The sequence below is a fragment of the Saccopteryx leptura genome, chromosome 6, assembly GCF_036850995.1.
Source record: "Saccopteryx leptura isolate mSacLep1 chromosome 6, mSacLep1_pri_phased_curated, whole genome shotgun sequence".
Classification (NCBI taxonomy): Eukaryota; Metazoa; Chordata; class Mammalia; order Chiroptera; family Emballonuridae; genus Saccopteryx; species Saccopteryx leptura.
Window position 1 is genome coordinate 169,435,639 of NC_089508.1, and position 13,831 is coordinate 169,449,469.

At 42.2% G+C, this 13,831-nt stretch overlaps 1 protein-coding gene across 1 annotated transcript in view; it reads right to left on the minus strand.

The window, feature by feature from the left end:
• JAKMIP2 (janus kinase and microtubule interacting protein 2) overlaps positions 1-13,831 on the minus strand; it is a 164,716-nt gene that overhangs the window by 19,527 nt on the left and 131,358 nt on the right. Inside the window, exons 15-19 of the mRNA XM_066342022.1 lie at positions 13,423-13,476; positions 12,170-12,235; positions 7,203-7,271; positions 4,957-5,034; positions 2,376-2,579 (exon numbers count right to left, since the gene is read on the minus strand). Coding sequence (XP_066198119.1) covers positions 2,376-2,579; positions 4,957-5,034; positions 7,203-7,271; positions 12,170-12,235; positions 13,423-13,476 — 471 coding nt within the window. The remainder of the gene's footprint in view (positions 1-2,375; positions 2,580-4,956; positions 5,035-7,202; positions 7,272-12,169; positions 12,236-13,422; positions 13,477-13,831) is intronic.

Consider the following 13,831-nt stretch of genomic DNA (forward strand, 5'->3'; position numbering starts at 1 on the left):
CACTGCCACATACAGTGCTTCTCTCACTGACCACCAATGAAAGAGGTGCCCCTTCCGGAAGTGTGGCGGGGGCCGGATAAATGGCCTCAGGGGGCCGCATGCGGCCCACGGGCCGTAGTTTGGGGACCCCTGGCGTAGGGTGTTGTTATGCCACTTACCACAAGATAACCATAATTATTTTTCTTTGTGTTAATTTCCTTTGTCTCCATCTACATAGATCCTAAGCTTTGTAAAGGCAGCGTAAAGGGTGCATTCTGTCTGTCTAGTGCGGTATGTCACATCTAGGAAATGCACAGAGGATTGGTGTCAGGTTACTTCTGAGGACATGTGGCAGCACCTGGAAGCTGTGACAGTCCTAAAAGGTCTCACATGTGCCTGGGATAGCAAGTGTGGGCAAAATGGACCGGCCGCAAAAACATTGCAGGGGAAATGCCGCTGGATATAGTACTACATTGATTATTGATGAAAACGGACCAAGAAGGTTCCAGAGTTTCCAGCCTGGGTGCTTTGGGATATGGTGAGTCTACTGATCCAGACATGTAAATGAGGACAGAAGTGAGAAGGAGGGATAAGAGTGAGCATTTAGGCCTCTTTCACATGACTTCTCAGTGAAACATTCAAACAGAAATGTTTAATGAATGGTTAGTGATATACTACCGATTTAGACAGATCCTAGCCAACGCCTTCTGGAGGAATTCTCTCAAAGCAAAGCTATAGGTTAAAAGGGAAGAAGAGAAGTAAGAAATTACTGGAAAAGCTATATTTTAATGAACATTTATTTTGGAGTTAAAAGTGTCAGTAGATCTGTCTGAGGCTTAGAAATGTAATGTACCCATCAGTTCAGATTGTGTAACTTAAAATAAACCATCTCGTTTGTGAATGATGTACCTTAGCTGATTAAAAAGAGACTTAGAAGAGATGACAAGGTTTTAATTGTAAATAAATTCAGATAACTATTTGTCCTTTAAAGAATAAACATTTCTGTGGTTCCATGGCACAACTCCTGACTTGTTGACATAAATTAAATGCTTTGCAGCATAAGAAATTTATGCAGTGGATACTTCCAGTGCCTGATAAAAAGGAAAGGATGCCTGCAGTAAAGTAATGATACATCGGGTCTGTCATTAAAGGCTTTCAAACCTTTTTCCAGGGTCAAAACCCAAACCTTCATAATGGAATCCAAAGGGGCACTGAAACGAACATGCATCGTTTATCATCTCCAGGACAAATGACTTCAGAGTTCCCTGTTAACCTGGGTGATCTGTTAGCCTATGAAGATCCACAAGGCTCCGGGCTACCGCTGAAGTGTGCTAAGTGTCAAGCTGCCCATCCACTGTTCTTGCTGGTATTATAAAATAGCCTCTGTTCCCTTCCTCCTCACCCTGATCTCTGATGACCGCATGATTCTCACTTCCTGTGTAGCCCACCTGGATTGGGCACCAGTGCTGGTTACAGCTTCTGAGTACCAAATACTGCAGTCTGGCACTTCCAATTCTGGAATTCTTTGGGAATCTACTTTTGACCTACTCCTCACCTGCCGAGCTATGACATGAACTAAGAGGTGGATGAAGAATTTGGGCTATCCTTTAATACTGGATGTCTAGTTGGAGCCTGGCTGGTCTAGATGAAGCATATAAATCATGCATGACTCAAACTGCATAAGGCAGCCCGTGCCATGGTTATGTACACTATGCCCTGGAGTCAGAGGACCTGGGTTGTAATCCCACTTCTGTTGCTTACTATCATCTGCCATCTTGGGAAAATTATTTAGGGACTCTTACCTGCAGCATCAGGATCTCCTAAGTTGGAATAATAAGAATTCGTACCTTAGTGGGCTCTTGTGAAGATTAAAGAAAGTGATGTCAGTAGAGCCCTTAGCTTACTTGCTGGCATAGAGCTAATGCCAGGAAGTAAGTGGCAGCTCCCGAGCTTTGTTGTTGCTGTGTGTTCTGGGAAATGCAGAGCGAGGCCCCTGTGTTCTTTGACCCTATTCAGATCACTTGATCAGGCTAGGTTACGAACTGGGAGGAGTAACAGGAAGAAAGTATTATTTCTGTCCTAAAGAAAGTCCTGCTCTCCTAAACGATGGAGCTAATCAGGCTCCACAAGATCCGAAGGGCATTTCCTAATAAAGTATTTGCAAAAAGAGTAGCAATACGGGATGCTTCTACAATGCCAATTTTCTTAACACCGAATCATCGCAAACACAGCCACCCTTATCTGAATGTACGTAGAAAACAAGAGTCACTTATTTTACTCTCTGAAAACAGCTTCTAGGTCTCGGGCTGCTCTACACGCATCCTCAACACCATGTACTCAGCACGAAGTCCCCTCTGCGTGGTACCAGCCCTACACGGAAGCCACTCGCTCCTCACCTGATGGGCCTGCTGCAAGAGCTCCATCCTCTCCTGAAGGATCTGACAGTCATACTCTCTGCTCTTCCTCAGCATCTGCCGCCGCAACTTCTCCACTGCCGTCCTCAGCTCCTCTTGCTGTTTTTCGCTTAACAACTCACCAAACTTGATAACAGTTTCTTGCTGCAGAGCATTGTACAAAGTAGCTTCTAGTTCCTGGATTCTCTGGCAAATAAAATTAGAAAAGGCTAACTTTGGAATTTCGCATCTATGTGTGGGTGTGGGAGTGTATACACGTGTGTGTGTGTGTGTGTGTGTGTGTGTGTGTGTGTGTCTGTGTGTCTGTGAGCCCGCGTGTGCGCATGGGAAAGGCTGTATTAGTTTAGCCTGACAGGATCAGAGCAATAAAATCAATTTTTATAGCTTATCCAGACTAACTACCCTTTTGATAATCTCCTTTATGCGACTCCGTAAGAGGCATTCAGCCAATACATTCACTGCTTGGATGATGAGAAATCTGTTATTTTCCTTGGACAATTTTCCTTTGTTATAATGACTATACATCCTTCCATTCTCAAATTGAGCTGAAAATAAGTTTGTTTGCTCTTCCATTTGGCAGCCCTTCAGATATTTGGACATTTGTTATGGTGGCCGCACTTTTAGAAATAAGAATTGAAAAGTGGTCAGACTTGGAATACTTGAAATGAGAGATTAATATTGGGCACAAAATGCTGCCTCTCTTCCACATGACACACCTGAGCACCTGAAGATAGCTTTACAATTGCCATGGTGTCTTTTTTTAAAAATAAAAATTAGGAAATATGATCGAAAAATGGACTAGAGTCTCTGGAATTGGTCTGTTTTTTTTAATTTTTTATTATAACTGAGATTTACAGTGGCTATAGTTATAATAATGCCTCTTGAGTCTTCTCTTTTTATGATGAAGTGTTTATGCTTCCTTACATCCTAGTTTGTATTTATTTTTTTCTTAAAAATAAAAACATGCTTCAGACACAGTTGCCGGAATCTACGAGCTTGTCCCCTGTGACTCTGACAGAGGTAAGTGGACATGCTCTGATGGGGGATGTTATCCTAGTTCTTGCCCTGGACGAGGCAGAGCTCATCTTTCTCAAGTTAAATATTGTTGTCTGGATGAGTACTCAGTGATGTGACACACGGGCACACGGCTTCATCTTTTTCGGTACAGGTGGAAGAGGCAAGGATAAAGAGTAGGAAGGGAGGGGAAGAACCATTTCCTACTTTATTCTTCAGCCAAATCATTCTCTCTTTTCCCCATCAAGCAATGCTCAGAATCTCTGGCTCATTTTGGAGGGGAAATACCAATTCATCTCTGTCATAAGCAGAAACTAAGTGCTTCACTCTTTTCCCAAAAGTGACGCAGGCTGCTTCCAGGAAAGCATTATAAAAACCTCTACGAGCAACTCCTTGAAATGTTCCTCTTTTAAGTTTGCTTTTCTTCTCTTGAGCCATTACCGTGAATTGATGGGGCGAGGGGCGTATATGGAGAGAAGAAACGCAAGCTTTCATCCAATCTTAGGGAGTACTTATTATGACTTTTGCACAGGGGAATGGAGCGAGTGTGCTTGCCCGTCCGTCGGCATACTCTTCGCCGGGAGAGAAAAGGCACAGCCCATTACTGATGCAGCCTCACTTAGGGGGGCTGGGTTATGGGAGCTAAGCCACCATGTCTGCAAGCAGATCTAAACACTACCCACTTACCAAGCTGGGCAGAGTTCTTTCACTCTCTAACCTTCCATGTCCTCACATGTGATATAGGAACAATATCACCTACACCTCCGAGGGTTGTTGTGAGATATAAGCAAATTAAAAATGCATATAACGCCTGACCAGGCGGTGGCACAGTGGATAGAGCGTCGGACTGGGATGCGGAGGACCCAGGTTCAAGACCCCGAGGTTGCCAGCTTGAGCGCGGGCTCATCTGGTTTGAGCAAAAGCCCACCAGCTTGAGCCCAAGGTCGCTGGCCCCAGCAAGGGGTTACTCGGTCTGCTGAAGGCCCACGGTCAAGGCACATATGAGAAAGCAATCAATGAACAACTAAGGTGTTGCAACGCGCAATGAAAAACTAATGATTGATGCTTCTTGTCTCTCTTTGTTCCTGTCTGTCTGTCCCTGTCTATCCCTCTCTCTGACTCTCTGTCTCTGTAAAAAATAAATAAATAAAATTAAAAAAAATAATGTTTATAAAAAAAATGTATATAACGAACATTAAAAACTTTAGTATTCCATCACTACTAGATTAGGCTCCCCATTGGATTTCATTCATTTTCTCTTTAATCTCTACTGCCACGCAGTGTTTCCTTCATTAAAATACTATATAACAACATACGTTTAATATAAAATTTTAATGTATAACTAAATATGTATTAAGTATTAAGATTCTGTAACAGTAAAGAGCTAGAGCTATATTTTCAAAAATAAGAACCGGAAGTCACTGAATAAATAAAGCATTGCGCACCGTGGTCTATTCGAGTATATGGCACGAGCAATTAACACAGGCTGCTTTCCTCCACAGTATAAGATGGACACGCTCTGGGTGTGCTGATTGCTGGTTGTACCTACCATGTAGGCTTGGTCGAGAGCTTGTTTTCTGTAGTCTAGCTCTTCCTCCAGATAGCCTTTGATTTTGCAGAATTGTTCCTATAAAAAAGGGCCATGTTGATAAATAGAGGCAGGTTAGTTAACCAGAAAGTGATATATAATTGTATTGATCAATGTTTTCTCTAATTCCATCACAAGACAAATCGCTGGTATTTGTAGGGCCATTGATTGTGTCAGGGAAATGGTTCAGCATCCATCGTCTCACACAGAGACTGTGAAAATCAATGGCAGAGGACATAAAAGACATAATGAACAGTCCACGTGGAAAGCGTTCAAGGATTTCTATGCCAACCCAACAGTATGGGACAAGGAGAGATTCAACGAGCTAAATGTTAACTAATAAGTCTGTCTGTGCAAATAGATGATGAGGGTGTATTTTTGTAAGCATGTTATGAAATGTAAAATAGCAGAGTCCTATAATGAAAAACTCACCCAAAGTCATCTGTATATGACGAGCAAACACAAAGAGAAGAATTTAAAGAGTGGCAGTGATTCCACCCACGACCACAATGCCACTTACTGACCATCTGCTCTTGAGGCAAAGCCAGTGTGAGCTGGAGACTTAAATCTGACATCTCCTTGCTCTCCTTAGCTTCCACATACCTCTCACATGATGTGCATTTTGCCACTGGCATCTCAAAATATATCTGTATATTTTACAACCTCAAGTACAGTCAATTACTTCTTTGTGTGTATAACTGCCTTCTATACGTACATAACTATATGAATAATTTTGCCAGTGACTTTCCTAATTATCTCTGAGCTCCTGTGACTAGAACAGCGCCTACTACAGGCTGAATGTGTAATTACTAATTGTGCTTTTAAAAGAGTTTTCAAGAGTATTTTCAATGTAAACATTTCTTGCTATGTGCTTTGATGTTAGAACATAACCTCTTGATGAAATTTAAACCCGTGTAAAACATAAGCAAATGATCTATAATCTGTCACATGCTATTTGAATGCAAGTTGTTATGATAGGATTCCCTAACCTAATAGGCATCGCTATTTACTTTTTTAGTAATAAGAACATTAATGCCAGTACAGTTACAAAATTTTATTATGTACTGCTATAAGTTAATAATGGCCAATTCCTAGGCTTGGGAATTTTAAAAAATAATTAATTGTAGTAAGATACACACAATGTAAAGTTTACCATCTTTAACTATTTTTAAGTATACAGCTTAGTAGTATTAAGTACGCTCAAGCTGTTATACAACCAACCCCTGCAATTCTTTATCTTGCAAAACTAAAACTTTATACCCATTAAACAAAAGCTTCCCATTTCCTCCTTCTCTTGGCCCCTGTCAACTATCATTCTACTTTCTGTCTCTATGAATTGGACTCCTCTAGATACCTCACAGAAGTGGAATCATAAAGTATTTGTCATTTGTGACTGGCTTATTTCACTTAGCATAATGTGCTCAAGGTTATTCCATGTCATAGAACCTGTCAGAATTTCCTTCCTTTTAAAAGAGTGATGAATATTCCCTTCTATGAATAACCACATTTGTTTATCCACTCCTCCATTGATAGGCACTTCCTTTGCTTCCACATTTAAACTACTGTGAATAACGCTGTTTTGGATAGGGGTGTAAAAATATCTCTTCGAGACCCTGCTTTCGATTATTTTGTGATGGACCCAAAGGCAGCATTGCTGGATCACACGGTAATTCTATCTGGAACTTTTTTGAGTAATCACTCTACTGTTTTCCATAGTTTTCTACGTCCTTTTACATCCCCACCAACAAATGCAATTTCCAATTTTCAACAATGCAAAGGTTCTAATTTCTCCCTATCCTCACCAATGCTTGTTATTTTCTGTTTGTTTGTTTTTTCAATAGTATCCATCCTAATGGATGTGAAGTGGTTTGGAGATTTTTAAAATCAGAGTTACACACACCATTTTTGTAATTTTTGCCATAATTATACATGATAAAAAAAAAACCCATTTAGCCTAAGAGAAAAAAACACCAAACTGCATTTTCTTCAGCATTAGTTTTGGAAATAGCACAAAAATACATGATTGTTTTGGAGAATACAACTTGAAATTGTCAAATAATTCTGGGAACTTGGCTCCACAATCCGTATACAAAATAATACAAAGGTTACAAACTTTCATCACTGCTGAATAAAATTGCTAGGAAAAAGTCATTTTCCATTTGCTTGTCAACTTTTTTCAATTTTAGGATATCTCACTTGGTACTCACCATGTCACTTTCCAATTCCATCATTTTCTGGTGCAGGGCAGCCTCCGCTCCTTCTATTTGCTGGATCCACTAAATAAGACAAAAGTGTTCGACATGACTCCTCGATATGGTGCATAGGATGTTCTCGCACCTCAGTATCTCTGGAAATGGACTAAGAACTGAAGTGAAAACTTGGGGCATTTTCTCTCTTAGTTCAGAAACAAGACTACAGTTTTCCATTCATCCATTCAATAAATGCATTCATTGATGTCTACCATGTGTCAGGCAATGTGCTAGCTGAGATGGTAACCAACACATTATTAACCGATAACACAGTTTTGCCTTCACTGGAGGACACCATGGAAGGCTTTCTTGGAAAGTGACAACTGCACTTGAATCTGAAAAATGAGTCAAGAATGACTAGGCAAAAATGAGGGGCAAGTTCCAAACAGAAGGGGTGTCCAATTCTCCATGGTTGGAGGGAGCATGATGAAAGAAAGAAGGTCAAGGGAGACTGGAGAAATAGCAATTTTTTTCATATAGAGAGCAGCACAGCTAAGTGTTGAAGAATCATTTTGGTTGAGTAGTGTTATATTAAATCACATGAAAAGAACTTAGATATTTTTCCTAACACTTAAAATATATCATTCTATTATTATTATTATTATATTATTATTATTATTATTTTGTATTTTTCTGAAGCTTGAAACAGGGAGAGACAGTCTGACAGACTCCCGCATGCGCCTGACTGGGATCCACTCGGCACGCCCACCAGGGGGCAACACTCTGCCCACCAGGGGGCGATGCTCTGTCCCTCTGGGGCGTCGTTCTGTTGCGACCAGAGCCACTCTAGTGCCTGGAGCAGAGGCCAAGGAGCCATCCCCAGCGCCCGGGCCATCTTTGCTCCAATGGAGCCTCGGCTGCGGGAGGGGAAGAGAGAGACAGAGAGGAAGGAGAGGGGGAGGGGTGGAGAAGCAGATGGGCGCTTCTCCTGTGTGCCCTGGCCGGGAATCGAACCCGGGACTTCTGCACGCCAGGCCGACACTCTACCACTAAGCCAACCGGCCAGGGCCTATATCATTCTATTATATGGCATGGATCAATACCCTGAATAAATTTAGACTGTGAATATCATGGTATAGCCCACCACATATATGACTTAAAGAAACAAATTTTTATAATGTGTCTCTACCAAGTGAAACATCAGTTTACTCCTTCAGGAAGTCAATGGGCATAATAATTACGTGTGTGGGTTCTAGAGGCAGACTACTTTGGGTCTAAATCCCAATTCTAGCTTTTCATGGTTGTGTGGCCTTGAACGGTTACCCGATTTCTCGAAGCCTCAACTTTCTTGTCTGTAAAGTGGGATTAATAATAATGTAAAGAGTAAAAGACCTATTTCATGTAATCAGGGAGAGCAAATCCTAAATATCATTTTGCATGTAAATTCTTCAAAATGCATCCCTAACAGATAAGGCCTTTGTTGGGCAGATAAAATATATTATGCTCACTTTGTTAAAGATGGCACTGCCCATGTGGAAGCCTGTCACCCAGGTGATGGTTTTGGTTGCCTATCTTGCTTGGGATGGACGTGATTATATTAATGTGTGTTGGGGGTAGGCTGTGGGCAAGCAGGATCCTTGTAGCCTGGGGCTTGGTTTTGGGACTAAGCCTTTCCCACCCTTTTCGATGTGGGGTGATGCACCCTCATGAGGAATCCCATTATGCCTCAGATAAGTGAATTTGCATCAGAGGCTTCCGTGTTTGTATATTGGATTAAAGGTTTTGGTTTCTACACTATAAAGTGGGGCAGACCAGGAGCTTGCTCTATCTCTGTTCCTGAGATTAGCATTAGAGGAAAGAGCAGATAAAGGCGAGCAGATAAAGGCCACGTGAAGGCAAGGAGAGGCAGCCAAGATGGCGGAGTGTTGAAAGAGAAGCCAGTTTGTGCAGAGAGAAGGAGATGGGGAACAGAGGTGAATAAGGCTAGTGAGCTAGAAACCTTTGATTCTAGAAAACTCAGATAAGTCAGTAGCTTTGTGAGCATTGAATAAGTGGGTTTTGGAGCCCAGTGTGTGTTTTTACTTGCCCACTGGGTGCAAGCTAGGATTAAAGGTAATGGCCCACCAGTTCTTGGCTCCATTGTTTCATTACCGACTGTCCGAATCTAATGTGAACCTGCATGGACTAGGCTGTGATGGTGGCTATGACTACTGGCCATACAGCCTTCAAAAGAAAGAAAAAGCATAACCACAACATCACTTCTATATCATGCAAAATTAACATTAATTCCTTTTGTTATCTGATACCTGGTCCATATTAAAATTTCCCCAGCTGTCAGCAAAATTACCTTTTTTCCCCCACACTTGGTTTGCTTGAATCAGGATGCCAAAGATCACTTCAGTATTTCTTAAGTGCCTTTTTATTTGATAGCAGTTCTTCCCTCTCCTCTGCCATTTTTTTTCTTGATGTCATTGTTTTGTCTGAGTAAGCTGACTGGCTCATTTGACTTGCAGAATTCCCTCACTTCAGATTATAGTGAGTAGATTGCTTGCTCATGGTTTCATTTAATTTATAACAAGCTTGATATGCATTTAGGAATTAAGGAGGCATTTCAGGGGACTTTTACAGCTCTCATCTTATCCAACCATGTATACATGACCCTCAACTACACGTCAGTTCTCCAGGCGCCCTGCGTACAGCCAGTGAATCAAACTTCTCCACTTCCTCTTCCCTCTTCTCACTCTTCCTGCCACTGACCATGTTTAGACACCAGGGGGCAGAGCACCCTCTGTTGCTCTTCTGACAGTCCCCAGGTTGGGCTTTCTGAATGAGACTGCAGTGAGCCACCACAAAGTCACAAAATCGGTTGGGAATGTACACACCCAAGGAAAAGCTTGTCAAAAGAGCCATGCTCCAGTCTACCACCTCTCAATTGTTTAAGAGAAAAAAACCACAGGCCCCAAGTGGCATCACTTGCGCTAAAGCCCACGATACCAAACCTAAACTTAACATCTGACCTAACTGCAGTTTTGATTTTCACCAGAAATCTCAATGGACCAATCTGGAATTTTCTGGTCAACACCACTGCATTAGTCTGTCACTTCTCCATCCTCCCTACCCCCACCCTCCACCCAGGGAGGAAGAAGAGGCAATCTGCATGATAAAACCTTTGCTGTTCCTCATCCCTTTAGTTCTCCACCTCCCCAAAAGATGTGCTGGGCTAAATTTAAATTTTTTTCTTTTGTTAATAGCTCCCTTGCCCCACCTTCCTTCCTATAAAAACTTTCCATTTTGTAAAACCCCTAAGAGCAGCCTCCTAGTTGCTAGACACCCGGGATGCTGCCCAATTCATGAATCACCTACTGAAGCTAATTAGATCTTTAAATGTACTTGGTTAAATTTTGTTCTAACAACAAAGCCCTTCTTTATTTTATTTTATTTTTTAGGTGAGAGGAGGGAAGACAGTGAGGCAGACTCGGGCATACGCCACGACCAGGACCCACCTGGCTACACAATCGAGCTGATGCTCAAGTACTGAGCTATTTTTAGTGCCCTGAGGCTGACACACTTGGAATAACTGAGCTCTCCTCAGTGCCCAGGGCTACACTCGAACCAATGGAGCCACTGGCTGTGGGAGGGGAAGAGACAGAGAAGGGGGTGGAGGGAGAAGCAGATAGTTGCTTCTCCTGTGTGCCCTGACCGGGAATCAAACCCAGGATGCCAGGCCAATGCTCTATCCACTGAGCCACTGGCCAGGGTAAACAATACTCTTCTTTATCGGTTTCCTAGCTTGGCAGGAATTGCTTGAATAATGTAATTTAAAAGGTTTTCCATTTTTTAAGAATTACATTTTTAAGAGACTTCAAAGTAAGTACTATCCACCACCCCAAATCAGTGTGTAGACTTTTCTGGTGTGAGTTCTCATCCTATCTGGGTGGTATCACACTGAAAAATAAAATATTTATTAGGTACTTGTTGGGCAGATAAAATATATTATGCTCACTTTGTTAAAGGTGGCTCCACTGCCCACGTGAGGCCGTCGCCCAGGTGATATTAATGTGTGTTGGGGATCGTTGTACCTGGGGGTTGGTTTTGGGATTAAGCCTTTCCCACCCTTTTTGATGTGGGGTGGTACAATCCAATCATGCCTCGGAGAAGTGACTTTGTATTGGAGACTTCCCTATTTTGTATATTGGATTAGAGGTTGTGAAGCTACAATATAAAGTGCGGGCGGAACGAGAGTTTGCGCTCTTGGTTCCTGAGGTTAGCATGAGAGAGCAGAGAGAGTAGAGCCAGCAGCGGGAGGAGGCCACGTGGAGGAGGCCAGGGGAAGCAGCCAAGATGGCGGAGTGCTGAGTGAGATGCCAGTTTGTGCAGTTTGACGCTGGAGAAGGAAGAAGATGGGGAACTGAGGAGAATAAGTCTGGTGAGCTAGAAACCTTTGATTCTAGGAAACTCGGATAAATCAGTAGCTTTGTGAGCACTGAACGTGATTGGTTTTAGAGCCCAGTGTGTGTTTTTACTTGCCCGCCGGGTGCAAGCTAGGATTAAAGACTATGGCCCACCAGTTTGTGGCTCCATTGTTTCTTTACCGACTGTCCGAATCCAATGCGAACCTCTATGGGCCAGGCGGCTGCTGCGATGGTAGCCCTGGCCTTGGCTTCTGGCTTTACAGTACTCAATAACACCAAGGTCATATGCAGAGAGAACATCCTTTACCCCTACTCTGCTCTTTATGTTTATTTATTTTTTAAGAATATGTATTTATTGAGTTTAGAGAGAGAAAGAGGGAAGGAGGGAAGGAGAGAGAGAGATAGAAACATCAATTTGTTCCTGTATGCGTCCTGACCAGGGATCGAATCAGGAACCTCTGTGCTTCAGGACGATGCTCTAACCAAAGGAGCTATCTGGCCAAGGCAACTCGTCTGCTCTTTAGGCATTAAGCCAGATACCGAGATGGTTTCAATGTTCGAATAACTTATTACCTTCTCTGCCAGGGACAGCACAGTGCTGGCTTGAATTATGGCCACTTGTTCTTCATTTCTCAAATTCTGTGAAAAAAAGAAAATAAACTGAAGACACTTAAGGTATTGATATTATCAGAAAATATTGCCTAAGCACCCGCCACAGACCCGACTGCATGGGACTTTAACAGATGTTCTATTTCATAATAACTCTTTTTTTTTTTTATTCCAGAGACAGAGAGAGTCAGAGAGAGGGATAGATAGGGATAGACAGACAGAAACGAAGAGAGATGAGAAGCATTAATCATCAGTTTTTCGTTGCAACACCTTAGTTGTTCATTGATTGCTTTCTCATATGTGCCTTGACCGTGGGCCTTCAGCAGACCGAGTAACCCCCTGCTCGAGCCAGCGACCTTGGGTCCAAGCTGGTGAGCTTTACGCAAATCAGATGAGCCCGTGCTCAAGCTGGAGACCTCAGGGTCTCGAACCTGGGTCCTCCGCGTCCCAGTCCGACGCTCTATCCACTGCACCACTGCCTAGTCAGGCTCATAATAATTCTTAACAGAGTTCATTCAAAACCTGTGAAGTATATATTGTGATTTTTTTATATCACTCCAATACTGACTTGATTTTATGTTTCACTGAAAGCCTATTTCATTACTAGCCATGTTATGAGAAAACCAAAATGAAATAGAGTAATTTCTGCATAGCCATCTGATGTGATTTAATTGATACTGTTCTTTACTTTGAGAATTTTTTAAGGAAAAAAAAATGGTGTGACTCTTCAACCTGCATGCATCATTCATATAATATCTCAATGAATGGTCCTCCCACTGAATTAATATGCCTTGACCCTGCCTGGAAGGTGTTTTTAGGAAGAAAAGGGATTAGAGTTTCCTGGCCCCTTTTTATGGGGCTGCCACCAACCCTACTATTTAGTACCATTTGCAACTGCATGACTGATTAATTTCACGCTGGATGCCTGCAAGCCACAGTCTGAAGATAATTAGCTTTAATCACTGCAGATGTGGTCGGCATCCAAATCGGAAAACTGCTCGTGAAAAGCATTTTAGCAGTTCCCATCTTCACGCTACCTTGCAGAGATCCTTACAAGGCCGCGCTGTTTGATAAACTGTTGATTCTCTCCAGGGAGCTACGTCCTTCAGTGAACATGGCCTCCCACCTGCTATTATTTCACACATGATATATTAGCAAGTCTTTCTTGTCCCTCTTTAGGCAAATTCCTATCTTTCCCGCACTTAATTCATACTTACTCCGTTATCACCCAAGATATCAAGCTGCTTTATGAGATCAGGGATGTTCACATCCTGCAAAATCAAGGAGATAACACTCAAGTCAAAGACACAAACATGGCTTACCATTCTTTCAGTGCCTCAGCCCTAATTTAGAGAAGACATTTTAACATCTGTAATTATGTGGGTTGTTTTCAATCAGGTGTGCCTGGCTTTAAGCTTCCACTCTGCTTCTTAGAAGCCATGTGAACTTTGGAAAAGTACCTAACAGTTTGTTCTCAATTTTGCCAATTGCAAAATGGAGATAATAAAATACCTCTGTCCCTGGCTGATCTTGAAGATAAAAAGACTATAGACAAAAAGAGTCAAGAATGTAGTAGAGGCTCAGATGAGCTCATCAATAGTTTTTTCTAAGAGTTGTCAAGTTTTT